Raw genomic sequence first — 26,625 nt, 5'->3', positions numbered from 1 at the left:
GACCCTCTCTCATTATTTTCATGGACTCTTGGTCTGAGGCATTTCACACTGTAGGCTTAGGTTGAGTTCCCATAGCCCAGAGACAGGAGACTAAAAGAACATGAGAAATGTAAAGACTGTAAGCTTGACAGGAAAGCCTACATGGGCGGGAATCAGGTTGGACTCACCCTGTGCCATATCCTCAACCTCCTAGAAGGGGGTCCAAACGTACAATAGGTGCTCAAATATTTCTTGAATGAAATGTCACATCAACTCCCATGAATATTCCCATCCACCCTAGGATTCCTCCTGGCAGTCACATCAAGCCCATTCTGAAGGGGGGCATAGTGGTGGCCCTCCACGATACTAAACACAAAAGGCTAACAATGTACTCTGCACTTGCCGCTTTCCCTTAATGGCCCATGATGTGGGTGCCAGCGGTGATTCATGATGCAAATGTGGCCCCAGAGTCACATGGCCCTGTGTACCACTGCTTCAGAAGTATGTCTGAGCTGCTACAAGAGGCATTTTTTTTCTCACTAGTGGAACTGCCAGAGATATGTTTAAATCATTACTTAAAATTCCTTTCTCGACCAAACCTCTTCCCAGAGCTGTTAACAAGAAACAAAATGTGCTGACGCAAGTTTCACTTTGCCTCCTTTCCCCTGCCTTCCCTTTGTGGGGTCCCCAATGAATCATGAAATGCCTCTAACCAGGTAGCACGGAAAGAAGCAAAGAAAGAAGCCCGGGATCTGTCAAACATGCAGATGTTAGAGCAGAAAGACCATGTGGCCCAGTTTTGCCAAGGGATGTGACCCTTGAAATAATTGGCACATTTTTCAATAAACTATTCATCTTATACCTTCCTGATTGCACTATTCTTGAGCCATTTCTTTTCAAGGAAACCATAATTATTGCTTAGTTGATAAGTTATGATGGAAAGCGGGAAAACACACTCTCATTCTCAGGCCAACTCTTTTAGCACCTACAAAAAAGTGACATGAAGGGATTCTGATGTTGCTTCATTTCTGCAGAAAGATGTTTTTATATTATGTTCTTCTATCAACACAGTAAAGTGCAGATGGCACCTTAAAGCTCTCATCTAGTGCTGGAGTTTCCAAACAGAAGAGCTTGAACAAGAAAATGACTTTGGAAAGGGAAATGAAAGAATGCAATTTCTTTGGGGCTAAGCGCAGGAGGAGAAGCACACGCTTGCCATGACGCAGGCATTCAGCTCTAAGGCAGGCAGAGCCCAGCCGGCAAGGACAAGGGGAAACGGGGCTGGCTACCTTGGTTACAGAAGCTGATGCCTCAGGAGAAACAGGGGAGTCCAGGGCCCAGAATCCACCCAAAGAACCGGGACACATGTGGGTTCAGTTCAGACAGAACTCCATGAATCAGGGCTCAATCCAGCAGTTAGGCTTGGTGTTATGGCTGAATTGTGGCCCCCCCAAAATTCACATGTTGAAGTCCTAACTCCCAGTACTTCAGAATGTGACCTTATTTTCATTGCAGATGTAATTAATGAAGGGTCATTACAGATATGATTAATGAAGATGAGGTCATACTTATATGAGATCATCTAATATGAGGTCATATTGGATTAGGGTGGGTCCCTCAGAAGGAACCACCCCTTTTGACACCTTGACCCGGGACTTCCAGCCTCCAGAACCATGACACAAGAGATTTATGTGGGAATTCCCTGGTGGTCCAGTGGTTAGGATTCCACACTTTCACTGCCTAGGGCCCAGGTTCCATCCCTGGTCAGGGAACTAAGATCCCACAAGCCACAGAGCCAGCCAAAAAAATATATATATATATATATATGTGTGTGTGTGTGTGTGTGTGCGTGCATGTGTGTGTCATTTAAGCCACCCAGTTTGTTGTACTTTGTTACAGCAACCTTAGGAAACTCATACAGTTGGCAATAAGAGTTAGGGAGCAGGAAAAGAATAACTTGAAACAGGGACAACCCTGTTGATGACATATCCTGACCCTTCCTAAGCATTTAAATGGGAATCTCTGAGAGAGAAACTCAAACCATCCTCTGAGACTGAACTCCTTTTATTCTAGGGATACGACACTAAAAGGATGTGAGAAATATAAAGACAACAACTAGACAGGGTCAGGACCCCCGCACACACTAGGGACCCAACAGACAGGACTCTGTTCAATGGCTTCATGCATAGTCAGATCTCAACAAGTGCATGAGTCATGCAGAGGACCAGACACCTCCACCCAGTCAGGGGAAAGAGTTGACAAGGAATAGGCAGTGTGTCGTGGTTCATCCTCAGAGGTCAGAGTCTGGGGCAGAGCCCCACTCCTAGGGATCCAGAGTATGAGTCAGGGTGAGACAGCACTGTAAGTTTGCTGCGACCTAGAAGGGAGCTCAGGGCTCACCCTGGGACCACCAGGTACAGGGTCCATCTTGGCAAAATCATTCCAGAGCCCAGAAACTTGTAAGCTGAGGGTAGGACAAACTACTGGCCCTGATTAAGACTCAGGAACTGAACAAAACTGAAACTGCTGCCAAGGGCATCGGTGACGCTGGGTGGGAGTGACCGGGGAGAACAGGGGCTAAAGCTGTAGAGCAAGTCAGACACTGATTATCTATAAGCAGACACATCTGGGTAGCCATCCACAGATCAAGAAATAAGAATTGTCAAAACTATATATATTTTTTACATACATTAGTTATTTCACAAATACACACATTACAAAGTTGGCATAATATTCTACATGCATTTTTTGTCTCTTTTTCTCAAGAAATTGTGTTGAACTTACCTAAATTCATTCCACTCACATCACACAGCGTACTCCCTTTGAGCTTGGGGTCCATAAACTGTCACCCTCCACTGCCTCATGGCAGGTCTTTTCGTTACATGAACTGCAGGATGCCCTCTCTTGGGCACTGTGTTCTTGGCCAATGCCTCTAAATGATGCCTCCGTGAAGGCAATGATCACATTCATTTGAAAGTGTTTGTTTACATCTCTGTATCCTCTGATACACAGTAACCAGCTAGGAAGCAGAGGCCATGATTCATCTCTAGATCCTGAAAGCCTAGAACAAGTATGCCCTGATCCATGGTGGGTACACAGTAGACGATGGCTGAGTCAGTTAATATATAGAAGGCTCAAAAGGAAGAGGAGAAAGCATATTTGGTGAGCCAACACTGACTAGCATTTAATTAATTCATGCATTCAACTAGGTGCCAACACTATTCTATGTAGTATATTAGTCACGCTAAGAAAAAATAATAATAGGCTTGGTCTCTGCTAGAAGGTACAAAGCAAGTTTCAGGAATGAGGAGGACTGGCTGCTTTTATTTGAGCTCTTACGTAGGCCTCACTCTGCTTTCTTATTTGCTCACTGAGCAAACTGGGCACAGGTTCCAGGCAATAAGACAGCTCCTGGATCACCCATCAGCGAGGATGCCTAACACAATATGAGTTGGCAGTTGTTGACCACTTACCATGAGCTACACATCGTTCTGTGTGATTTCTTTTGATTCTTATACAATTGCTATCCCCATTGTACAGATAAGAAAATTGAGGAACAACAAGAGTAAGTAATTTACCCAAGGTCTTATAGCTAAGCTGTGACAGATCTGGAAGTCAAACCCAGCCGATAAGAAGCTCTTAGCCACTCCCCAGCACTGTTTGGCCTGAGGTATCCAGGGTGGGCTGAACCTATAGATTACAGGCTTTGGTATTTTCCAGTAATAAAAAATTGAATTCTGAGTGGCTCAACAATGTGGAAGACCCAAAGCTTCCCATATAGGTTACGTGTTAGCAAAGAAAATGCATAAGCCATTGTTGGGACCATCTCTGCCCTCCGGTTCCCAGAGCCTGAGGAAGGCTGACCACTAGGCTCACAGCACCAACACAGCCATGAATCTGGTGACAATGGCCATTCAACAGTAATTCATGAAGCACCTGGCATATGCCAGGCACTCTGCTGGGTGCTGGGGTAGGGGAGTGTCCTTCCACTGAGAAAAACACATTCTGGAGGAAGAGGTATATAGAGAAATTGGCATTATGATCAGAGTGGCAAGTGATTCCACAGGGTTAAGCTCAGGGACTCGTGAGAGCACATCACTAAGAATGAGGCAAGGTCCCTCAAGCTTGTCCTGATATCTGAACAATGTGCTACCTGAACAATCAGACCCAAGCAAACATAACTGTTGGTGACACCATAAGTAATATTCAACAGCCAGGGGTGACAAGATTAAGACAGGGTAGAATATGTACCACAGCAGTTGTGGTGGACGAGTAAAGAGAACGGAGAGGGTAGGTGGTCAGGAGCCACTCAAAATCTCCTCTCTGATCTTTCAGGCAGAATATGACTAAGTTTGAAGGTAATTAATGAATCAAGCAAAGCCTTCTCTGGCTATTTATCCTACACACCAGGCAGCACATCCACCACCTTCATAATAATCTACAGCTTTGCCACACATTCTGGAAAAAAAATCTGTATTATCCCCATTCCTTTCACTAGTAATACCTGATATCAAATAGCACTTTAGAGTTTATAAAGAACATTTCACAAGTATTCTAGCACGTGATGATCCCTGAGCAGAGGGCCACCATCTTATAGACAAGGAAATTAATCTTCAGACAAAGTCTCATAATTGAAGAAGGGGGATTTAGACACGTTTTGGACTCCGAGGTGGGTTCCACTGCATCAAACTGCCATTGTTTACTAAATACTTAACTATGGCACTAGAATCATAGGTTTCAAAGCATCTATTGAATGCTATTTGCCATTTCACATTAATAGCAGCTGTTGCTACTTAGCAGTTCCTAAGCCCTAAATATTAAGCAAGGCCAGAATGAAGAACGGCTTTGAAATGACGTTCTATTTGATCAAGTTCTGCAGTAATTGTCAAAATCGTATACACTTTCTTTGGATCCCTATAAAGCTTCTGCAGGATCGCTGCACCTGCAGTTCCAATTTGCAATTTCCTCAGCCCTCCTTTGAAGTTATTCTTGCCAATTACTTGGTGTTAATATTAATTAAATATGATTTGCAACTTGAAATGTGGTGCTATCAATGGAAGTCAGCTGTGGGAATATAAAGTAAAAATTTCAATTGAATTAAAATGTTTCCTTTCATTCATAGTATTTTACAACATTAATACTTTTGTCAAATTGATTTTTGCCTGCTGGAAGTCATTTTTCCAAAGCAATGAACATCTATGGGAAAAAGCTGCTCTTTACGTACTTTTTTTCTTTCTCTCATTGAAAATACTTTGTTTTAATCTTGAAGCAAATCCGTTGCAGTTAATAGAAACTTGATTCTTGTTTATAACCCAAGAGGAAAAAATGCTTTATTTTAAAACTGTACTGAGATAGCTTAAAAAATGATCAGAGGGCACTTTTCCATTGTAGAGGTGGAATGAAATTTCCCTTACTTTATTTCTTGACCCACACCGAAAATAAATTACTATCAAATGTTTTGGCAAGTGTCGGTCATTTTATATACACAAAAATGAATTAATTAAATTGATTTATTGCATTAACATTTCAAACAGATTGTGCCAATCCAACGACCTCTGTGATCCCTTCCAAGTCTGAGATTTTAAGATGCTGAACACGTCAGACAATAGTCAGAAGCTTCCAGCATTTGCAAATTAGAAGAAAAAAAAGTCACGTATGGTAGATTTGACAGAATCAGGTCTGTTCTGCCCCCTGTAATGTGTGGGATGACGACTCGCAGGCCTGTCATCTTCAATAAACCATTCATAAACACGATGACTGATTAAAGGAGGTGTGTTGCCATACTGTGCAAATCCACAGTGAAAAGATAGAATGCTATCACAGATTCCTTTTATCTTCAAAGATAAAGCTTTAGCTTCCTTGCCCCTTAGAATGATCATGGCAGCATTAACATTTATTATCCTGTCTTCTTTTTAAAATAATATAATAAGGTAAGACAAAGAAGGGAAAGAACCTGTCTAAAGCCTCAAGGAAGTCATTTATTGAGTCACAAGCTACAAGTTCCAGAGCTGATGATAGAAAAGCATGGGTATGTATTATTAACCTTCTTATTACAATATCAATGAAAACTTCATATCAAATCATTAAAACAAGACAGACATAGAGGACTGTGGTCCTTACAACTGGGGATGTGTAACACAGGTGATGGAGAAGTCTTCACCACCAGCAGCGACTAAGCTATTCCCTTCCCTCAAGCCAAAAGAGACCAGAGGGGGAAATAAAAATAAATTAGGCCAGAAAAGACTCTAGATGTCCAAAATTTCCCAGGTGTCATTGAAAAGAACATTAGCTTGGAATTACACAAAGCAGGGAGGCTGAAGAGCCGGTACACCACTGTAGAGGGAGTACCCACTGTGATCCTACTAGGAGGCTCCTGACTACTTAGAATCCTGGGAAAGCCAGACACAAGGATCCCACCACCCACCCCCATCTGGAACCCTGAGTTATCCATTAGGTCGCCTCATCTACCCAAGTAGTCAAGACTGGGAGAGTAAAATTCTGTAGCACTTCAAAAGGAACTTTTGAGCTGGTTATATTATGGTCTGCTCCGTTACCAAATTCTGTCTACGGAGCACCCCCCTCATCTTTATTGCTAACTGTTTGTCCTCCTGGCCTACCTCCTATCCCTGTCACTGGGAGTTATCTCCCTAAGTACACCCTTCATCACTACCACCCCCTGTTATGGGTATTAAATTGTGTCTCCCCAAAAGATACAGCAAGTACCTCAGAATGTGACCTCATTTGGAAATAGGGTTATTGCAGATATAACTAGCTAAGATGAGGTCATACTGGAGTAGGGTGGGGCCTTTAATCCAATATGACTGGCATCCTTATAAGAAGAGAAGACAGAGACAGAAACAAGAAGGGAAAAGACAGCAATGTGATGATGGACGCAGAGACTGGATTGATGGATGAAACTAATGAACACAAATGATCACCAGCAAATACCAGAAGCTAACGAGGCAGGAAAGGATTCTCCCCTATAGGTTTCAGAATCAGCATGGCTCTGACGACACCTTGATTTCAGATTTCTAGCCTCCAGAACTGTGAGACAGTATGTTTCTGTTGCTTTTAGCCACCCAGTTCGTGGTGTTTTGTTATGGCAGCCCTAAAACAACCCCTCTCAAGGACATTCCTTGATTCTCTGCCACTGTACCACACACTTTCAGCTGTGCCCTCTGGCAAAGTTCCTGTTCTCTTATGAATATCTGCTCAATAACCTTGACTTTTTCCTCAAGAACTCCTACCATCGCCTATCATGGAAAACTTCAAAGAAGACTGAGAGCCCTCCCATGGCCACAAACCCATCAAGAGAAGAGAAAAGAGAACACTCTGCCCTATTCTTAGCTTTCCTTTACTAAATCTAGCCCATTATTCCCAAGTCTTCATTTTTTTTCATTTATACTAATTTTATTTTTCCAGCTTTTTTGAGGTATAATTGACAAATAAAACTTGTATATATTTAAGGTGTACAGCATGATGTTCTGATATATGTATACACTGTGAAATAATTACCCACAATCAAGCTAATTAACATCTCCATCACCTCACATAGTTTTGTGTGTGTGTGTGTGTAGTGAGAACACTTGAGATCAACTTTTAGCAAATTTCAAGTATACAATACAGTATTACTAACTATAGTTACCATTCTGTACATTAGATCTTCAGAATTTATTCATCCTGTTTAACTGAAAGTTTATTTCCTTTGGCTGACGTCTTCCCATTTCTCCTACCAGCCCCCACCAGCTCCTAGCAACCACCATTCTACACTCTGCTTTCATGAGTTTGACTTTTTAAAATTCTACCTATAAGTGAGAGCACATATAAGTGACAGCATGCAGTATTTATCTTTCTGTGTCTGGCTTATTTCACTTAGCATAATGTCCTCCAGGTTCATCCATGTTGTCACAAGTGGCAGGATTTCCTTCTTTTTGAAGGCTAAATAATATCCCATTTTACATATATTTTCTTTATCCATTCATCCATCAACGGACACTCAGTTTGTTTCCATATCTTGGTTATTGTAAATAATGCTACAATGAACACAAGAGTGTAGATATCTCTTCAAGATATTGATTTCATTTTCTTTGGACATACACTTAGAAGTGGAATCACTGGATCATGTGGTAGTTCTATTTTTAATTTTTGAGGAAACTCCATATTATCTTCCATAATGACTGTACCAATTTACACTCCTATCAACTGTGTGCAAGGGTTCCCTTTCCTTTACATCCTCACCAATGCTTGTCATCCCATACCTTTATGTAAAGCTTCTCCCGAAGAGTGTATCCTTCACCCCCTTTAATGCACACTCTACTACATGTTCTACCTCAGCAATTACCCTTCCCACCTCAATTATCAATTTGAATGAGCTTCAGATCTATAGCTCAATTCCTGCCCTGGCTTTAGATCAATGTTCTTTGCTCCTCTTCTCCACAAAGGTATCTCCAAGAGTATATCCTCCACCCCCTTTAATTCACACTCTACTACATGTTCTACCTCAGCAATTACCCTTCCCACCTCAATTATCAGTTTGAATGAGCTTCAGATCTATAGCTCAATTCCTGCCTTGGCTTTAGATCAATATTCTTTGCTGCTCTTCTCCACAAAGGTATGTACCAGTACTCTCAGTTTATTGGGTTCATAACTAAACTATGCTTCCCACCCCAAACCAACCTTTCCATTTCACTCTCTCTTTTCTATTCATGGCACTTGCATTTTCCCAATTGCCCAGGTTCAGAATTTCAAGCTTAATTTTTTTCTTACCTTCGAGCTCTAATTCCAATCAATTGCTAAGTTCCAGAGACTCCACCTCCAAGTGCCTCTCAAGTCTGTTCCCTCTTCCACTTCTATTACCACTACCCCATGTGAGCCTAAGACTGATACTACAGAGGCCTCTCAGCTGGTCTCCCCATCTTTCACTTCTCATTAGCAAAGTCTTAAATACATATCCTAGTAGACCCCTCTCTTCTCGGTAGTTTCCTCCATTGTCTAGAAAATAAAGGATAAAATTACTATCCTATGAGGTAAAGTACTCACCTATGTGTGCTTGTCACAAAGCCTTCCAGTTTTGTCTTCCATACCTCACTACACAAACAATGATCCAGTCAAATTGTGCTATTTGTTGATCCCAAATATTTGTCTTTTGACTTCTCCAATAAAAATGCTATAGTCAAGGGGCTGAGATTATAACAGCTAGGATATCAAGGGGTTATTTGTCTTATTTTATCAAATAATTCCTGTCCCTCTCTTCCTGAGAAGGATCCTGACTAGAGAAGAGACATCACTGGCCTCTGTGTTCATGACCATCATTCACTCATAAACTTCGTTCTCCAAGACTCACGAAGGACACTTCCCCAAGTCTCAGATTTCGTTAAAATGAAAAACGTTCTAATCAAACCGTACAGGCATTGTATCACTAAACAGATTTTCCTTTCACTATCATTCCATTATGATCTGTCAGAATTAATCAGAGACAAAACATAGGAAGCCTCAATTTACACTGAAATTTCTTAGCAATCAACGTTGCCGAAGAGAGAAATTCTGAACAGAGTACAGGAAAATTTAGAAGAGTAGGGAAAATATACAATTTCATTAATAGGCAGACGCTCTAAAAAATGAATGTATACATCTCCTTCTCAGTCAAGAGACTAAGGTTTTTAAAAACTAGTAACACAGTGACAGAGATGTCATCAATGTCATAGTAAGAGGAGCAAATGTTATAGAACTAATGAATTTTCATTAGAGGCATCAGATCATTTCAGAATGGGTTAAGTTGCTACCCTATGCCATTCCCATTAGTATCATTGTCATGTAAAAGGTTTCAATTTCAGCTATTTTTGTTCTGGATAAAATCTTTGTCATTAAAATGAGGGATGATTTTGATATTTAATATATTCCATGGCATACTCTAGTGTGGTACTAATTTGGCCTTTTCAGTATTCTGCATATTAATTAACAACCCAGCCCTCCTCCATTCCCCAGATAACTGAGAACTGAAATAGAATGGACAGCCAATCACGTCACAGAATACTGAAAGGATCAACACAGAAGAAACAGGTTGTTCTATCAGGAGCATTCTACACAAGGCACTAAAATTATTTTCTCCCATACTAATGACTAAGATAGAGACAGCAGTAATGGTACCGTCTGAATCCTTTTAGGTGACAGTTACCTAAGAAGAGCAATGCTCCTTAAAAGTGAAAACGAAATATTTCTTTTTTAGTAAGAAGAGTAAAACTGCGATCTCACTTAACTTCTAGAACAATGCATTTTTTTTTTTTAGAACAATGCATTTTATCAGATGCTTCAACAATTGGCAAATCATGTCCTGTACTGAATTTTTCACAGTAATCTGTTTCGTGCACACAAAATGTGCCCTATAGTTGAGAATGTACAGGATCACTGCAGAAAACTTCTCATTTCAATACATACTCTATTAGTTTCCTTCTGTCGTTGAATTACCACTTTGGTGAGAACCGACATCAGCTGCTTAAATAATGCATTAACCCTGCTTTCAGAAGCTATTGTTTTCATTTGAGTGGGCATTTCTCCTAAGGATAAACTTGGGATTCTTTTCCAAGAAGGTAATGTAATTTACCATCATTTAAAGTTCAATTGAATGTTTTGAATCATCTTTATAGCAGTGGTGATATAATTTAAAATTCCAAACAGCACAGATTATGGCATCATGGATATTTACAACAGGAATGAATAGTTGTCCCTTAAATAAATTAAGCCAATCTTTCCAACAAAACCAGGTCTTTTCTACATTTTCTGTAACAGCATAGCACTGGAACAAATGTTAAACACACCAAATATTATGTATAATAAGTTTCCATGTTCTGTTATATGCAGAAGAACAGATCGCAGGCATCTTCAAGTGTTTCAAGAGAAAACCTTATTCCAGTAACTTTGTCTTTGCTAACTAGGGAATAAGCCCAAATCACTCCCATGGTTTTTTCCTGAATTGAAGCTTCTAAGAAAAACAATAAATTATCAATATAATTTCCTGCAAGTTCAAAATTACTCAAAAACAGCTAAAGGGCACTTTAAATTTTTGACAAAAAATTGTTATTACTTTTATAGAAAAGTATGCAAATTTTATTCAGTAATTCTTAGTAAGAACAATAGCATTTGTTAAGTAATGGTAACATGTCTCCTTTCATCCACAAAGTTATATTGTTGACCAGTCAGCAATAACATTTATGCCCTAAGTTGTTTTTGTTTCCTGGTTTTTCCACGTAGTGTAAGCCTCATGGCTAAATATACATGTAGTAAAATGCCTACAGAGATTTAGATGAGAACCTTGAAAAAACCCGGGACGGAGTTCACAAGCACCCTGTTTTAACCAAGTTTTCACATCTTGCCCTTAATCCCTCTGTAAGCTTCAGAGTTTGAGGTAAGAATAAAAATTCAAAAAGTGAAATATGAGAATAAGAATATCGTTTATGTATAGCCTTGGGGGCTACTTCAGTATTGTTTTAAGATGATTACCAGTCTTAATTCCCTCTAGTGTTGGATGTTAAATTCCACTGCCTTTTTAAAAAAATGTAATGACTTGCTAATGCAAACCTCCATCTAGAACAATCAAATAGTATGTCATTTATTCAAATTTACAGTGGCTCTAATGTGCCAGCAAACTCCCTCGTCAAAACAGACAGCTTTAAAAAATGTTCGCCTGAGTCAGGAGCTCTAATACCTAAATTAGCACCAAAGTGTCACCTTGATAGACCAAGAACAACAAAATCATTTATAATAAACCCAGCTTCCCCCTAGAGTGGACAGCCTGGGTCATGTATCTCTAGGAGCTCTAATTATCCCTTACAGATCAGAGAGCTCTTGGGGGTGCTCCGACTCCTGCAACCTGTCACCTCCAAATGCAATCATCTGATAAATATTCGCTTACCAATCTCCCGCGAGATCTGAGTGAAGGCCTCCACACCGCTCTCTCCGTAGTTGCCCTCAGAAGCCAGGGTTGACACATAATTCCACCCCAGTGCCGTCACAATGTCCACCATGGCTTGCGCTTGGTAGGAGTCAGGGGGGACCACCCGAGAGAAGAAGTCATACCTGGTGTTATCACTTAGCTCTGGGGCTGTGGATGCATAGCTGATTTGAGGTATCTGCGAAACAAATGACAGGTCATTTCAACCCATGAGGAATGCTGTCAAATGATGGATTGTCACACAAGAGACTAAATAGCCAAAGCTATACCAGAAACCTAGACAGATCAGCCTGCAGCCAAAATATGGTTTCATGACCACCAATTTAATTAGAAAGTATTTTATAAGGGTCTGTGGACTCACTTTCTTTCAAAGCACATTTCTAAACAGTAAGAAAGAATTTAGTTTTGGTTCAGGTCCCATTGTTTCAGAAGCCAAAGCAAAGCATTTGTGCTTTTTGTTTGTGTTGCTTTTTTATTCTGTACATGATAAGTTCGGGTGTGGAAATGAGGCAGAAATGAACATGAAATGTACATACATGCTTCAGAAAAAGTCACCTCTGAAATCATCTTTGGCTTTAGGACACAAAGGCTACATAATAATGAACAGAGAATTTAACATGAGACTATTTTTATACTTGATACCATTTCAGTCTTAAGATTATATTTTTAGTAAAGTATTTTTTAAATTATTTATTTATTTATTTATTTATTTATGGCTGTGTTGGGTCTTCATTTCTGTGCGAGGGCTTTCTCTAGTTGCGGCAAGTGGGGGCCACTCTTCATTGCGGTGCGCGGGCCTCTCACTATCGCGGCCTCTCTTGTTGCGGAGCACAGGCTCCAGAAGCGCAGGTTCAGTAATTGTGGCTCACGGGCCTAGTCGCTCCGCGACATGTGGGATCTTCCCAGACCAGGGCTCGAACCCGTGTCCCCTGCATTGGCAGGCAGATTCTCAACCACTGCGCCACCAGGGAAGCCCCAGTAAAGTATTTTAAATATATAGTTTTGCAAGTCTAGCCACTGCTTATTGATATAATCACTACATACCACAATAAGATTTGGGAATAGCTAACCATGTATCTTTTAATTATAACATCTTTCCAGCCTTCCAACCCTCAAAAAAAAAAAAAATAAAATCGAAAAACAGGAATCCATACCATAATTGCTTTAGGAAAAGAGACTATTTTCTGACATAAAAAGGGTGAATTGCTAGAAGATATTCAAAATTAGAGATCACATGTCATTTCTCCTAAATAAATTCAAGCTGAGTAACAAATTAACTGCATGCCATAAATCTACCCCTAAAAATGTTTGAAATGCAATATTCACTCGTATAAACAAGTGAAGATTCTTACTCTACCAGTGAAAAGTGCTAGGATAGAAGAATACAGGGATGTTAAAGAAGTATGGCAGAAGGACATGCAGGCTAGACAGAGCACAGAAGATGCAGGAAATCTGGCAAATAGGCCGGGAAGGACATTTCAGCCACACGAAACTGCATGTCCAAGGCCACAGAGTCAAGAAAGGGTATGGTGGGACTTCTCTGGCAGTCCAGTGGTTAAGACTTTGCCTTCCAATGCAGGGGGTGAGGGTTCAATCCCTGGTGAGAGAGCTAAGATCCCACATGCCTTGCAGCCAAAAAACCAAAACATAAAACAGAAGCAATATTGTAACAAATTCAATAAAGACTTTAAAAATGGTCCACATCAAAAAAAAAGAAAGAAAGGGCACGGTATTGCAGCATTTCACGTGCTGGGAATGCAGAATACTAAGGGAGGAATGTCAGGAAGTAAAATTGCAAAGCTAGACAGAAACCAGAGGATGAAGGGCTAGTCAGGTATGACAAGGAGTGTGGATTTTATTACCAAGGCCATGGGGAAGCACAGCATGATTGTAACCAAGGGAATGGCATAATCAAATTTTTGTTTTAGAAAGATCACATTGGCCGCAGTGGGGAGAGTAGCAACCCTCAAATTTCAGTGTCCACCTGGGCAGCCCCATTCCCAAAGGTTCTGACTTAGTATGTCTAGAGGTCTAGGAATCTGCATTTTAATATGCCCTCCAGAAGAATCTGATGCAGGTGGACCCACACTATGCTTAGAGATAAACTGAATTAAAGGGAAACCACACTAGATGCAGGACAACCAGTTAGAAAACTACTACGGAAATCTATGTAAGAAAGTATAAAAACTGAAATAAGGCAGTGGCAGGTGGAAAAAAGGAAGGGTGTAGAACCTGTAAGTATCTAAAAGACAAGGAAAGGTGTAAGAAAAATGTGTAATGACTCTCAGTTCTATGGCTTTGGTATCTGAGTAGACGATGTTTGCTATGTACCAAGATAGAAGAACAAGAGGAGATTTGGAAGACAAAAATGATGAGCTCAATTTTTGATTTGTTTCTTTTGAGGTTCCTGTGAGATGAATGAAAACAACTAAAAAGTGGGCAATAATATTGTGGAACCTGGAGTTTAAGAGATGTGCATCTCATTACTCCTCAGCTGCCTTGCTGTGGTGTGAAAGTTCAGAGGTCAAAATGATTCCACGATGCACTAACTCAGGTTGCTTGGTTGAAGATGCAGGTTTGACTTGTACATAAAACCATTAATTCTGCTCTCCATCAGATCCTGCAGCTAATGTCAGTGCTCTGATGTCAAAGAAGCTGCCGTTCCATCTTCCCACACAGGGCTACACACTCTGGGATCCAACCATCACCCACCATTCCCTGGCCAGATGATTCCCAAGCCACAAGGAGGTTTTGACTCTCCTCTTGACACCTTTATAAACCCTCAACATCTGTATCCAAACCTTTCTTAGGTCTAGAGAGTCCTACTCCGTATTGGTAGCCAGTGAAGTGACATTGAACATCCTAAGATATAAAAGCCTCCTTGCCCCGGGAAGAGAAGTAAAAGAATGTGCTTGGAGCTCTCCAGGGTGCTGCAGGATTTGTTCCGCTTCTGTGTAACCTGTGTCATATCTATATTGCCTACAAAAAATGATTTAGCCTATTTCACACCTAATTCTTCTGGTAGGACCAAAATAACTTGCCTGTTAACATTGTGGGATCATGAAAACTAGTCTTGACCTGCCTCCTTTTTGCCCTTTTGCTTTCTCTGCCAGATACACCAGCCATCTCTTGATAGACTGTCCCCTTGATTAGGCTTTGTGTCTTTGTAGCACATAACTACTTAGCAAGGACACCCGTCCAAATCTCTAACCACACACCAAATCTTGGATTTTTTTACCTTTTCTTGCTTGCTTCTAGAGGACCTGGGAAAGAGATAATGGATGATTCGGTGAGGTCTACCCTTTACTAGGTAAAACTTTCCCAAAGATCAAGAGCATGTACATTTCTATGTTCTAATGAAAAAGATCCATGAGCCTGACCTTCATTTTGGAAGGGATTCTGTGTGTGTGTGTGTGTGTGTGTGTGTGTGTGTGTGTGTGTGTGTGTGTGTGTGTAGGAGGGGATGGGGAGCCTTCTATAGCAAATTCCACGGCACTATACCATTTCCTTGTCTTATTTGGATGTATAATAATCCTCCCACTTCCTCAGCTGCTCAGAGTTCAGCTGTAAAATGCCCTACGCAGCCCCCACCCTGCCTATCATAATGAGCCACCCTTTTCTAAAAATGAGCACAAAGTGTGAAAATTTAGTGTTTGAAACCAAAACTAATTATCTCAAATGACTACCTTCAGTCAGTCACTTTCAGGGCTGTTTAATTAGCAGTCAGCATCATGTGTAGGATTAATTAAACAGGTGTAAAGTGTATATAAAATAAAAGTGCAGATAAGAAGTGATGGTTTGAATAATTAGGTAAAGGACTTTATCCGCAAAGTCTTGGAGAGTTTTCTCTTTGCGGATCAACGTGTGGAAAAGTAATGTGAGAGTATGTGTTTGTATTTTCATTTGTTCAGTTCTTGCTATGTCTCAGCCTACAATAATAGATGCCCGGGTATACTGATCATATTTCAAGACTTTTCAAATTGCCATGGAGTCGCATCTCATTTTTAGTTTATTGTGGTCGACCACTAAGCATTGGCTCATTAAGTATTTTAATTTCTGTGTTGGCATCCCCAATATTTCCACTACCCTCAAATTAAACCCCTACTGGCAACTAAAATGGGAATTTTTTTTAAACCTGGAATGTTTCTTTTTCTTTTCCCTACACTGAATCCATCCTAACTAATCCCTTCACCCTGGAGGTTTCAGCTACCAGAAACAAAAACAACAATAAAAAAAAAATGTAGTGGATGGGGCATAGAAGTAAAGAGGGAAATGAGAGGGAAAAGGAGAGTGTACCAAGAAAGAGGTGTTAAGGAATGCATTCTGCATCAGCTTATCCTTTGTGAGATGTCACATCCTTTATAAGCCTCTGTTAAGTCCCACTTGCCCATTCAAAGGATAATATCCCAACTCTTCAGTCTGGCTCCTGAAGCCCCGGTGTCGGATTCTGTCCCATCCTCCTTCCCAACTTCAGGCCTTTGCTGTCATACCCTGATGGCACCTTGCATCCCTGCCCATGCTGTTCTCTGTGTAGAGAGACTCCTCTCCTCCACCTGGTGAGCTTCTGCACAAATGCAATATACAGCTCAAAAGTTTGGGATTAACATATACACACTATTATATATAAAACAGATAACCAACAAGGACCTACTGTATAGCACAGGGAACTATATACTGTATGTTTTGTAATAACCTATAAGGGAAAAGAATCTGAAAAAGAATAGATACATATATGTATAACTGAATCACTTTGCTGTACACCTGAAACTAGCACAACATTGTAAATAAACTGTACTTCAATCAATCCATCCATCCATCCATCCATCCCCTCCTCCCTGGGAAGCTTTCACTAACACTCTCAGGCAGAGCTGTCTTTAGTTGCCCCTTGTCCCGCAGCCTCCATCATCTGCCATTATAACCACAATTGTGTGCTGGCTTAGGAGCCCCTCAGGGACAAAGTCTCTGTTGATTTATTTGGTGTCACCAGCACCTAATAGAGCAAGTGCTCAATGAATGTTTGGAGGCAATTAATTACTCAAATTGTGGCAGGAAATTTGATACAGCCTCTTCCCCATGACCCCCTACCCTACATTCCACCAAAATATCATGTGGGCTTTTCTCCATTTGTCCCTCTCGATCTTCTCCATCCTGCTGTATGTCCTAGGAGGTTGCTCTGTGACTGTCTCACCTGGGCTCCCTCACTTCAGGCTTTCAGTTGAATTTGGCCAGTGGGAGGCACCTACAGAAGATGTGAGGGCAGGAGAAGACAGAAGGGAGTAGTGAAGCCCCCATCTCCTTCCCCTGCCGCAGCCCTCACTCCGTGTTTCTCTACCTGAGTCCTCATCTGCGGCTGAGGCGCTAACCAGGTTCCCATGATGAGTCACTGCCCTTGGCCTTCAGGTCTTCCCACGGTTGCTAGTTCCTGAGTTCTCCCCATGTCGGGTTTGGGACTTTAACTGTGCCCACGCCTTATAAATGGTCCTTTTACTAACCTCTCTTCCATTATCCCGTGCGTGTGCCGGAACCCCACCAGTCCAGCCACTCTTCCAGGTCTCTGTAGAAGGGACATCCACTGCCCTGCCTCCTCACCCTCAGCCCTGCCCTAACCTCCTAGCCCTTCTCCATCCACTTTCCCTCCCAAGCCTCCTCCATCACTGTCCTTACAGGATGTTTTCCTTCCCTTTCTTGATTCAGTGCCTTAAGGCATCAAATTGCACCATTTGAAAACACCTGTCATTTTGCTTTTTTTTCCATTTCTTCTTTTCCTTGTGCTGAGGTTTCATAAGAATATGATGTGTACTTAAAATACGGCCAATTTCCATTACCCAAATAAAGCATATCTGAGGCAATCAATTGCACGACTCAAGATACCCATCACCATACCCTGCTTTAAAAATTGCTTGAGCTTCCACTTTTCTGATAATTGTTTTGGTTAGAAAAAAAACCCCTCCTTCTCCCACTATATTTTCACTTCAGCCTATAAAAGAAGAGATTCCTACCCTTAACTTCACCCCTCTTGGGGAGTTCCAGAATGCATGTTTCCTACCTAGACCTCCTCCTCTTATTTATTCTCCCAAAGGGGAGGGGAAACTGAACGAGAGGTCAGAGTTCTGTGCTTACTGGGCAAGAGTGGATAATGCTCTGCCTTCATTCTCTGACCTGCCCACACACAGCCCAGGCTTATTTCTTTTCCCTGTGTGGTAAGAAGAACAGGTAGGGTCTCCTTTCTTGGGGCAGAAGCCCACCGCTTTCCATATTCTACTGACAACAGGTGTGTGAGAGAGCATGAAGCCCATGCCACTGGCTGAATAAGAGACGTCAAGTCTTCTGTGCAGGCAGAAGTGGGTCCCAAGTTTGAGATGTGATGTAGGAGTAGGAGGCACCATTTTGGCCTCAAGTCCACGCTGGATCCTTTCCAATCCAGCCATGTGTCTGGGAACTTATCTGGTGTTTGCCCAGCTCTTAATAAAACTAATTACTTGATCTACATTAGTTAGGTATTCTGTGAATCTTGGACTGACATACTCTAATATATTCCAAAAGTTTAACTTAGATCTCAACTTAGTTCTATTTCAAAAGAAATTCATGTACAGTTTCTTAGCTATTTTGTTAAAGATAAAAACAAACATATATATATATATTTTTTTCTTTTTAAATAGTAGTTAGCAGATATTATTGTCCTCCAGTGTCTGTTTTCTACTTCTTCCAGATAGAACCCCAGACTTTTACCTAGGACTTGGCCACTTAGAAGAAAACTACATTTCCCAGCCTTCTTTGCATCTATGATCATTAGTATAGCGGTGAGTGTAACTTCTGAAAACGTGTCCTTAAAGGGAGACAGCAGGCCTTTCTCATGCCCCTCCCCCTTTCCTACCGGCCAGAACTTAGATATAATCTAACATTCAGTTAGTCATCTCAGGCCATGCCGTAGGGATGGTAGAACAAAACAGCATGCCCCAACCTAGTCCAACCCACTGTGGTATCTGGATTCCTGAAACCACCTGATGGTCTCCCAGCTTCCATTCCTATCCCTCTCAAATCCATTCTACACCAGCAACCAAACTGATCTTAAACAAAATAATAATAATCAGGTAATATCAAAATCTTGCTGAAAGCCCTTCAGTCATTTCCCCAGTATTCTTAAAATAAAGCCTAAAACTCTTTCCACAGGACCCTGCAATTCAGCACCTGACCTCTTTTCCCCTTGCTAACCTGACTCAGTGGGCTGGCTTCCTTTGTGTTCCCTGGCCCAGCCAAGCCCTATTTCTTCCCCAAGCCTCATGCCCATTGCTTCATACACTTTCTCGACAGAGCTGAGAATGCTTACAGCTTCCTCAGGTAGACTGTGTCTCTCCCTGTTGAAGTCACTGAATCTAACTCCACATGACTGACAGGGTGAGATGGGATGTTACTGAGATGCAAAGGGGCCGAGAGGCTTTTACCACCCTAAATACTCTTTCATGGCCCGAGAAGATTACAATTCCACCCCAGGTGCCTCTTTAAAGTTCCCTACTGTTTGCACATTAAAATACTATGTTAAGTTTGAAACTTTCCACGTCTGCTTAAAATGACATGAATCCCATGTCCATTTTCCCTAGTTTCTGGTTTGCCAAGGATCCCATAGGAAGCCAAGACACCCCTGACAAGCAATGAGCCCTAAAGCACAGCTCAGAGGAAGCCCGAGGATCATAGGAAATGTAAGCCTTCCTGCAAGAAACTCACACACGTCTGAGGACAGATTTGCAGACAGAAGACAATTTAAGACCTGAGTCACACACATCTTCACCATCGATTCCTACTAAAAAGGTTTTTGTGCTTTTTCATCTCTACAAACAACCTCACCCATTGATTGTCGACCTTAATGGTAGAAGAGGTTGGTGGGTTGGGTTCTTGGTGCCGTTCAATAGCATCATTGGTTTTCTCCAGTGAAAGATCAGCTTGAAGCCATGCTCTTCCTCAGGGGGTAGTGCTTGTCTGAGCACTTCTTCAGTGATGCTGGCCTTAGCAACAGCAGCCATCGCTATGATAGCTTCCTGCCACCTGGTCTTGGGATGGATTTGTTGTCACTGCAGAACCAGGTCCAGAAAAGCATAATGATTACAGCCATTAACTCTGTCTTTTCAGATTTGACTGCTCTATGGTATTAAAACTACTAGTTGCTTGCAGCCAAACGTGAGTATTTAATTAGAAGTTGGATAAAAATGAGGAGTTGGGGCTAGAAGTCAATGTTCAGCACTGACCTTCCCCTCCTCACACTACCCTGAGCTTTCATGCTCCTCTCAGCTTCATGAAAATGGAATGAGGAGAGGGAAAAGGAGAAAGGAACATGGAGCCAAAGCGTGAAGTAATAATAAGAGTGACGACTATCCTGAATTTGTTTCTGAAGTACTATTCCCCTCCCAAACCAGGACCTGCTCAAAGAAATCCACACAATGGACAGAGAGTAAGTTTCCTGTTTGTACAAGTTAATGCCAAATGTGAAATTAGTCCATGACTCTCTTATCAGTTGAATTCCCGCCGTTGATTCGGAGAAGGACCCAAGTTTTTGTGTTTTGATGCACTGTGGGGGTTAGCAAAAGAAAAGGGAGAGAGAATGATTTCCTTGTACCATAATGCTATCCTTCTCCACAACATCAGCTCATCCAGAGAAAGCAAAATCTAATTATACACGCACAGTGAAAGGGCCTGTGGTCAGCTAACACAGCTAAGTATAGAGCAATGGTTAGTACGTTTAAGGTCATAAGTGTAATTCTATTATGAGCCAGGATACAGACCTTACCTCTCACTAGAAACTTCCTTCTCACAAATGCACAGCACCCATAACAGAGCCAACCAGAGAAGGATGAGACAAGGTCAATCCATTCTCACTAGTAGATAAATAATTCAAAGATGGTTTGCTGCTGATGGTGAATCTGAAATTTCAGAGGCAAATATGAAGAACACGAAGTCATAGGAGGCACACTTTCTTCAAAATATGAATAATGCATTTTTGTACATATGCATGTATGCCTGAAAGTAGACATATATGGTACACTACAATGTCATCTCTTGGTTTCACATGATCCACTTGGATGTATTCTACTGAGTCTTAAAAGGGTGCATTTATCACCACTTGTTTGAGGGTATTGTATGAGTCTGGGAAGTGAAGAAAACTCAGGGGAGAAAACCTCCCTGAGTTACCTGAATTCAAGGGCACTCTTGAATTCAGGTAACTCAGGGGAGTTAATAAGGGGACTATTTTCAAGGCAGGGGCAGTATAGAGGGAGTGGCAGTGGAAAGCCATAGTCAAGTAGAGTCAAAAGGGGTCAGTTGCCAGCCCTGTGCCCTAAGAACCAGAGGAAGGAGCAGTTACAGAAACCAGGAGTCACGGACAAAAATGATTTGAGAGAAGCAGTGACTGCCCACCCCCGCCAGAGGGAGGGACACAGTCACCCCCTGGCGACACTACAGGGTGGGATCCAGGAAATTATATCCCAAACTCTGCCCTCCCTGACCTCCTGCTGGCTCTCCCTTTGACCAAATCCACTGGAAACCAAGGGGCCAAAGAACCTATTGACCTTGTCTGGACAGAGTTGCCTCCTAGGAGAGTGAACGGACAGCGCAAGAGAGATGGTAAACGGGAGGGGCGAGCAGAAGCTACCCATCCCCAGTCTCATTCACCATTGATCATTAGACACTTTAAATAAACCGACGGATGGTGGTGCAGATATCCAGTTTTCTTTGTTATTTTGCTTTTTTTCTTTTTATAGCTTGATGCTTTCAAATACTTTTGGCAGAACATCTACACTAAGACATTTTGGTTTGGCTATTGGAAACTCCAACCCTAAAACTAGGCCAATTAAGTTAGCATTATCTTTTGATAAATAAAATAAGTAATGACCTGTTTAAAAAGAAAAAAAAGAATTGTAATGATTTTAATCAAATTGGTAATGACATTTGACTTCTAACCTGTTTATTTAAAATGAAAGACAAGCAATCCGTGAACATGAAAGAATTTACATATAAACAACCATAGTTATATCCTATAAGATTAATAAACCTTTTTTTACATCTGCTAATTACATTTTACAATGAGAAAGTACAGCAGCTCCTAGGGGAAAGAGTTGTTATAATCTATCAAATCACTAGCAGTGTGGGAGTTTTTAAGCCTAACTACCTTGCATATATTCATTCAAAATTTCTAATAGCAAGTTGAATTTAAAACCTTCATTTTTTTACAATTTTTAAGGAAGGGACTTTAATATTCCAACTAGTTCTATAGTTCCTCTAGTTTATGGTTTCTCCTGATCTTCAATTTTCCCTTATAAAAAAAAGTGAACACCGTATTTTTTTCTAATTTCCACACATTTCAGTATGCTGTGATTTCTAGGAAATGATACCCAGTACATATGCAGTATTACACACAAATTAAAAGGGTTAATTCAATACGCACAATTTTTCTGATTAGTGGTTAAATTAAATTTAATGTCTTTTTAATGGTTACTTTTTGATTAGTTCATTCAACAAATTAGCTCACACTATGTGCCAGACACCATGACAGGCTCTGGGGATTGGGCCATAAACAACACATGGTTCCCCCCACCCTCACAGAGCATATGGTCAGATGGAAAAGATAGGCATTAAGTAAACAATCACCCAAATAAACACTTAACAGCACTTGTAACGACTGCTGTGAAAAAGAAGCACAGGCTGCTAAGAGTAACTCATCTGAGGGGCGGGGGTGGGCATTGGGCAGGCTTCCCTGAGAAATGACATTAAGCTGACACACGAAAAATGAGGGAGAACAGGGAATGGAATACCAGCCACAGATTGCCTCTCACTTCAGACTTCCTTCAGATGTGTAAACCACCCAATGTGTACAAGTGAGGAGGAGGGGCAGTCGACTGACAGGTTCTTAATTTTAGAAACTTGCTAAAGGCGGAACAATATTAAAGCAAAGACCACTGCTCCCCCGCTTTTTACACATACTATTTTTAACTAGCGTATGCCTAATTGGGGTTCTCATACCGGAACTATTTAAGAAAATAACTATGTAATTATCAGCAGGCAACTGCATCATGTTCTCATAGATCCTGAGGTTTGTAGGGGTCCGGAGTGAATGAACAAATAAATGGATAGGTGGATGATGAAAGAATAAATGAATCCAGCAGAAATTAAGTCCATAGAAGAGAAACAACTTTAACACAAGAACCCAGGAAAAAATAAATGTATACTTAATATTACTTATAAGCTCAAATATTTGTTTCCTTTAAAGAGTTTTAAAAAAGGTGATTGAAAACTAAAAAGAAACTCTCTCTTCATTTTTACTCAGACAGTGAAAGTTTTGGGATAGTATTTCAAAAGACATGAGAAGCAGGTTAGAACTGACCCAGGAGAATAATCTAGCTTTTAGCTTTTTTTTTTTTTTTTTTTTTTTTGCTTTCAAGATGATACACATTTTTGGCACCTCTCAGGAGGAGGAAAGAGAAATAAACGGATCTGTCCACCTCTAAAGACTGTGTTCAGTGACCCAGCATCCCAGAGAGACCAGGAGAAGTCACTCCCTGATTTCACTATTTCTAACCACTGCTGCCAGGATTCCACTGCATTCCAGAGTAAAAGATGCTTCTCTGATACATTCTCAACAAAGTTTTCAAGCAGCTTGGGATTTCAAAGTGAAATCTATCTCTAAGTATTCTTTCAAACAAAAGAGAAGGAGAATTTTGCAATGAGTTGCTTAGGACAGCGAAGATTTTCTGTAAAGAGGTTTTCTTACATGAGTACAAAAAAAATGATCAATTATGATTTGTTACATTAGAAAAACCAAATGATGGCATGGCACTTTCTTAGCATCATTTGCTAAATCACTTAAAAATTTAACTCTTCCCCCCACTCAGTCCCCTCACTGCTGACTTCAAACCATCACCTAGCATTTAATTTTCCTCTTCTGCTGATTTCCTTGCTGTGCAATCACCACTGTGGTTCAACTTTCCCCCCAAGCATGTCAGCACTCAAACACTAAAGAATAAGAAGTTAGCAATTATAACCAACAAATCGAAGTCAATAAAACTTAAGCTAGCAAATATTCCATTTAGACTGGCATTTTGCCACTCAATAATACATGATTTGAATCCCAGAAATAAGGCAGAATGTTGATAGGGACATTTGTCTGTGCAAATAAGTTTCTCAGTTGATGATTTCTTGGACTTTCAGTGATTATCCACCTTGATTGATATCCTGGTCTCCAACTGGTTATTTATCCACCAGCTGGCATCCTCCAGGTACTGATTCTGAACACTAAATACCACTGGAAATTTTCATTTCCTTTATGTTGTCTAAGCTGGTGAACTCTGTATGTTACAAGAGGGTACAGATGAGATTAAAGGTCTTATTTAGAGCTCCATTTTCACAGGAAAAAAAAACCCACTCCTTGTCCAAAAAGCAAATAGCCAACTTCATAAATGGCCATCATTGGATAAGAGGAAAAGTAGATGAAATAATGTAAATGACTCAGATTCCATTATTCCACTCCACACTGGAGAATGTGCCAAGCCCATGTTCCTCTGACAAACATTATCTCATCATCCTAGTATCCAAAGGGCATCACATTAAGTTTCCCCAAAATGGACTGATTAGCCTTTCTGCCCATCTCTGCCCCATCCACAATCTTTTTTTGAGAAGGCCAGCTTACTGTCCTTGACAAACCTCCTTTATGTGTCAGATCCCATCTGCACACCTAACTCATGAAACACCATGTGTGCATGTATGTGTGTTCATGTGTTTGGTTGGTTTTGCCAACATTTATTTAACATGTTGTATTGGCCAAGAACTGTGCTATGTGTTCTGTCCCCATTTTACAGATGAGAAAACTGAGATCTGAAGAAGTAAGTAACTTTTCTGAGGCTGAATAATTTGTGAATGGCAGAATAGGATTCAAATCTAGGTAGTCTGACTCTCGACTCGTCTCTTAAGCACCTCTGCCCTCCACTACCTCAAGTCCATTTTTAAATGTTTATTCTTCAGTAGGTTTGCCTTCCATGAGTGCTCAAGTTTCTCAGGAAGTAACCATAGTTCCCTGTCTTTACTTCTTCTGGTCACATACACAACTCGCTCAGGGTCACATTTCATGGTTCAGCTGGAGCTTGGACCCCACCAACTATACCTCCAAACTAAATCTATACATCCAGACTAAATCTCTTTGCTGAGTTCCACACCCAAGTTCTACTTATGTGAAATCTCCTCTTGAGTGTCCAACTGGTATGTGAAAACCACACATCCAAAACTTGCCACCTCTCCCCCAGCATAAACTGGAAGCCAACTGGTGCACCAAGGGTCTCAAAATACAGCAAGCCCATCAGCGTGGCTCCAAATGTATGTGACTACTACATACTTTATTGTAACAGTTTATGTCTATACAGCATTGAGTGTGTTCCATCTACAGCACACAATGCATGACTTTGGTCTACCTTGTCTGGGCCTCATCTTTCTTATATCTTTCATTAGTCAGGTTAGCCACCATAAACGAAGATATTTTCAAAAATTAAATTTAGGTACAAAATGCCTTGAAAGGAAAAAAAAAATATCCATGTGATTTGGTATAAAAGATATATTCACATTGCAAAAAAGTCAATTTATCAGCATTGACTACAGAAACTGGAGTCTCTACAACCTTGCTGCTCAGCATTGTCAACAAACCCACAGCATTAGCATCACCTGGGAGCTTCTCAGAAATGCAGAACCTCAGGCCCCACCCCAGACATACTGAATGAGAATCTGTATTTTAACAAGATCTCCAGGTAGTTCTCCAACAATAAAGTTGGAGAAGTATTGCTCTAGTCTAAAGCATTGAATGTGTACTCAGGAGCCCTGTATCTTCTTTTGAAATTTTTCCATATCATGCTCAAAGGGATTTAAATGCATTAATTGCAAGGATGATTTTGGTAGATCTGGATGTTGTCATCATGGGTAGATATACAAGCTCTCTCTAGGTTCACTTGATGAAGAAGGTGGTGCCTTGAACCTGATGTTCCCTTCCCCTAAGGTGAACAACATCTCCTTATAGGTAGACATTTCTTTTCAAAAGTATCCAACTACTCAAAAATTATATTTAAAAGTATTATGTTTCAATTCTCTGTATCAAATTTTAGCACGAAGTTTATTTTTAGTGTCCTTGCAAATCTATAGACCAGTGAATACATCACGGCAGTGTTGAGTCAGTAAGAGGTTTTTAAATATGTTTCTTACTTATTTGCAAATAACAGATGAGTTTTGGAAGAATAAAAATTTGACGAAGCCTGCATGATTGAATGTCAAATATAAGATGCAATGTACCTTGTTGTCAATAAGTTTCCCATAGTATTCATATGCAGCATGATAATTTATTAAGACTTTTTTAATCTAATTATTGTTGTTTCAGAAGACCCATGAAAAAAATTTTTTTCCTTTTTTTCCCTTTTGTGCCCTCCCCAAGAGCAATCAAGCCTGTATGCCCTAGAGAATAAACACGTCTTGTTTTCAGAAGCCTTCGTTTACAGAGACTGTACAGCTGAATTATCTAGAGAAAGAGGATCACGCAAGGTTTGAAGAGGAGGAATTGGAAATGGAAATGGAAATGGAGAGAGAGAGAGGTGCTTCCTTTGGGACTCAGAATGATGGAGATCTTCATTTTGCTCCCTCCCAGTGCCCAGGAACCCAGAAACCTCATCAAAGAAGCCCCTTTC

General features: G+C 40.8%; 1 protein-coding gene across 2 annotated transcripts in view; it reads right to left on the bottom strand.

Annotated features, from left to right (window-relative positions):
* The window catches only part of GRM8 (glutamate metabotropic receptor 8), a 784,383-nt gene that overhangs the window by 631,467 nt on the left and 126,291 nt on the right, over window positions 1–26,625 (bottom strand). For both annotated transcript variants that reach the window (XM_059932657.1, XM_059932658.1), the window contains exon 2: window positions 11,888–12,104. In XM_059932657.1, coding sequence (XP_059788640.1) covers window positions 11,888–12,104 — 217 coding nt within the window. The remainder of the gene's footprint in view (window positions 1–11,887; window positions 12,105–26,625) is intronic.

The sequence above is a fragment of the Balaenoptera ricei genome, chromosome 9 (assembly GCF_028023285.1).
Source record: "Balaenoptera ricei isolate mBalRic1 chromosome 9, mBalRic1.hap2, whole genome shotgun sequence".
Taxonomy (NCBI): Eukaryota; Metazoa; Chordata; class Mammalia; order Artiodactyla; family Balaenopteridae; genus Balaenoptera; species Balaenoptera ricei.
Note: the sequence above shows the minus strand (reverse complement) of the source record. Positions and strands in the feature narration are given on the sequence as shown.